Here is a 2,474-nt window from a genome sequence, read left to right on the forward strand (position 1 = left end):
ACATCAACATCCACTCCTGTCATGCATCACATCACGGATTCACAAATTTGCTAATCAGACCGTTCGAGCATTAGTGTGCTCACGTGTTTATGTTTTCGTGGTGTGTGTGCAGAGAGACTCTGAGGAGGGGAGTGTCTGTCAGTCACTCTGGGATAAATAGAGAGACAGAGCTCAGAGTTTGTCAGAAAGTTGACCTGACAGTGTCACACACAGGACCAAGCAAGAACTCGCCCATTTTTACCCATTACAAATGGAGGAACACGAAGATGCTCAATACTGTTTTCCAGACCAAAACTCTTCTTGCAGAAAGGCTTTGCTATCGACATCTATTTACATAACACTGTACATCTTCATCGCATTGATTTCAGCGGTTACAGTATTTTTGAACGTACTGGTGATCATCTCCGTCTCTCAATTCAAGAAGCTCCACACTCCAACCAACCTGCTCATCCTTTCTCTGGCGGTGGCAGATTTCCTGGTGGGACTGATTGTGATACCAGTTGTGGCTGTAACAGTAATGGAATCATGCTGGTTCTATGGGAAATATTTCTGTGTGATTTCTCTATATATCAATTATTTATGTCTCTCTTTATCTATGGGCAATTTGATCTTGATATCTATTGACCGATATGTTGCTGTGTGTGATCCCTTGAAGTACCACTCAAAAATAACAATAACAAGAATAATTGGTTGTATATCAATTACCTGGTGTTGTTGTATCATATACAATGCTGTTATTTTAAATAACTATGTTAATATGAAGGTACCCAGACAGTGTTTGGAAGAATGTTTTGTTGTTGTAGGATTTATCTGGAGGAGCATCATTGACATTCTATTTTCAAGTGTTATCCCGTGCTCAATTATTATAACACTTTATTTGAAAATATTTTTTGTCGCCATATCACAGGCCAGAAAGGTATTTATAAAAGAGCCTGCCACCAAGTCTGGTGTTAAAACTGTACAGTCAAATAAGTCTGAGAGAAAAGCAACAAAAACTCTATCTATTGTAGTTTTCACCTATCTCACTTGTTGGATTCCAATTATTTTTATACATTTTTTTTCTCACCAATCATCAATTTCCTTAGGCTTTCTGCCATGTGTTAATTCCTTAATTAATCCAATTATTTATGCTCTCTTTTATCCATGGTTCAAAGTAACAGCTAAACATATTTTAACTCTGAAGTTAAGGCGGTCATAGTTCCTGCATTTTTATTCCTAAATTTGACAAATATAGATGACTTATTTCATGTAACAATACACTGACATAGAATTTCATTCTGACATAGGTTCAATTAACAGCTGTCATTATAGGTACATGTGTTATTGATTCAGAATTTGATGTTGATACAGTTTGATTTGGAAGGATTGGAATGACTGATTTCATTGCAGAATGCATAAGCTTGTTATTAATTGATTGTAGTTCCATGTTATGTAAAAGTAAAGTGCAATGAGAACTTCATGAATCATTTTATATGTTGTTTAGAAAGTGTAGTTAAATTACTCCATATCAGATTATGTTCAGGTCTAAGTTAATGGTATATCGTGTAAGAAGTTGAGGGTTAATGTAAGAATGTGCAATTATAGGTAACACCTCTTAAGGATTAGCCCAGTTTTTCCCAGTTTTCGCCTAAAATGACATACCCAAATCTACCTGCCTGTAGCTCAGGCCCTGAAGCATGGATATGTATATTATTGGTACCATTTGAAAGGAAACACTTTGAAGTTTCTGGAAATGTGAAAGGAATGTAGTAGAATATAGCGCAATAGATCAGGTAAAATAATAATAAAGTACCATGATCTTTGAAATGCAAGAGAAAGGCCATGATGGTAAAAGGCCGTGGGTTCTCCCGTGCTCTATTATTATAACACTTTATTTGAAAATATTTGTGATGGCCATATCACAGGCCAGAAAATCATTTTCAAAAGACACTGTCACCAATATTTTTAAAACTGTACAGGCAAATAAGACTGAGAGAAAATCCTCTGATAACTCTGTTGTGTAATGAACAGTATTCAAATAGTACATTTTGAGGACAAAGTTGAATCTAACTCAATGATATGTGTTAGTATTTGATGGCTATCTGTAGAGTATGAAATTACAGAAATATTCATGCCCCAAAAGAGATACAGTATATAAATAATTACAGGATTGATCTGGTTATCGTCACAACAGTTGTATTATAGATGTTCTTTGTGCCAAAGATGGATAGAATATCTTGCTGATATCTAGATGATGAAAAAGGCCATCCAATTATTTCCTAAAGAGGTTTGGAGGCTGTAGTTGAAGCTGTTGAGGCGGGCTAACTTGATTGAAATGTTATTTTATAATGGAATGACCTACAGGGCTTTTTCGATCTAACTAAATTTGGTTAAACAGCACGGAACAGGAATCATATTTCTTGGCCACTTAAGGAGTGAAAGGAGTGGGATATTTATGTTCATTAAAGTCATTGTCAAGAACCAGCTGACAGTTG

General features: G+C 35.7%; 1 protein-coding gene across 1 annotated transcript; it reads left to right on the top strand.

The window, feature by feature from the left end:
- The first annotated feature begins 201 nt into the window (after window positions 1–201).
- LOC118391706 (trace amine-associated receptor 13c-like) lies at window positions 202–1,459 on the top strand. Its single transcript, XM_035783210.1, has one exon. The coding sequence runs from the start codon at window positions 251–253 to the stop codon at window positions 1,196–1,198; it is 948 nt and encodes a 315-aa protein (XP_035639103.1). The 5' UTR covers window positions 202–250; the 3' UTR covers window positions 1,199–1,459.
- The last annotated feature ends 1,015 nt before the right edge of the window (window positions 1,460–2,474 follow it).

The sequence above is a fragment of the Oncorhynchus keta genome, chromosome 12 (genome assembly GCF_023373465.1).
Source record: "Oncorhynchus keta strain PuntledgeMale-10-30-2019 chromosome 12, Oket_V2, whole genome shotgun sequence".
In the NCBI taxonomy this organism is placed as follows: domain Eukaryota; kingdom Metazoa; phylum Chordata; class Actinopteri; order Salmoniformes; family Salmonidae; genus Oncorhynchus; species Oncorhynchus keta.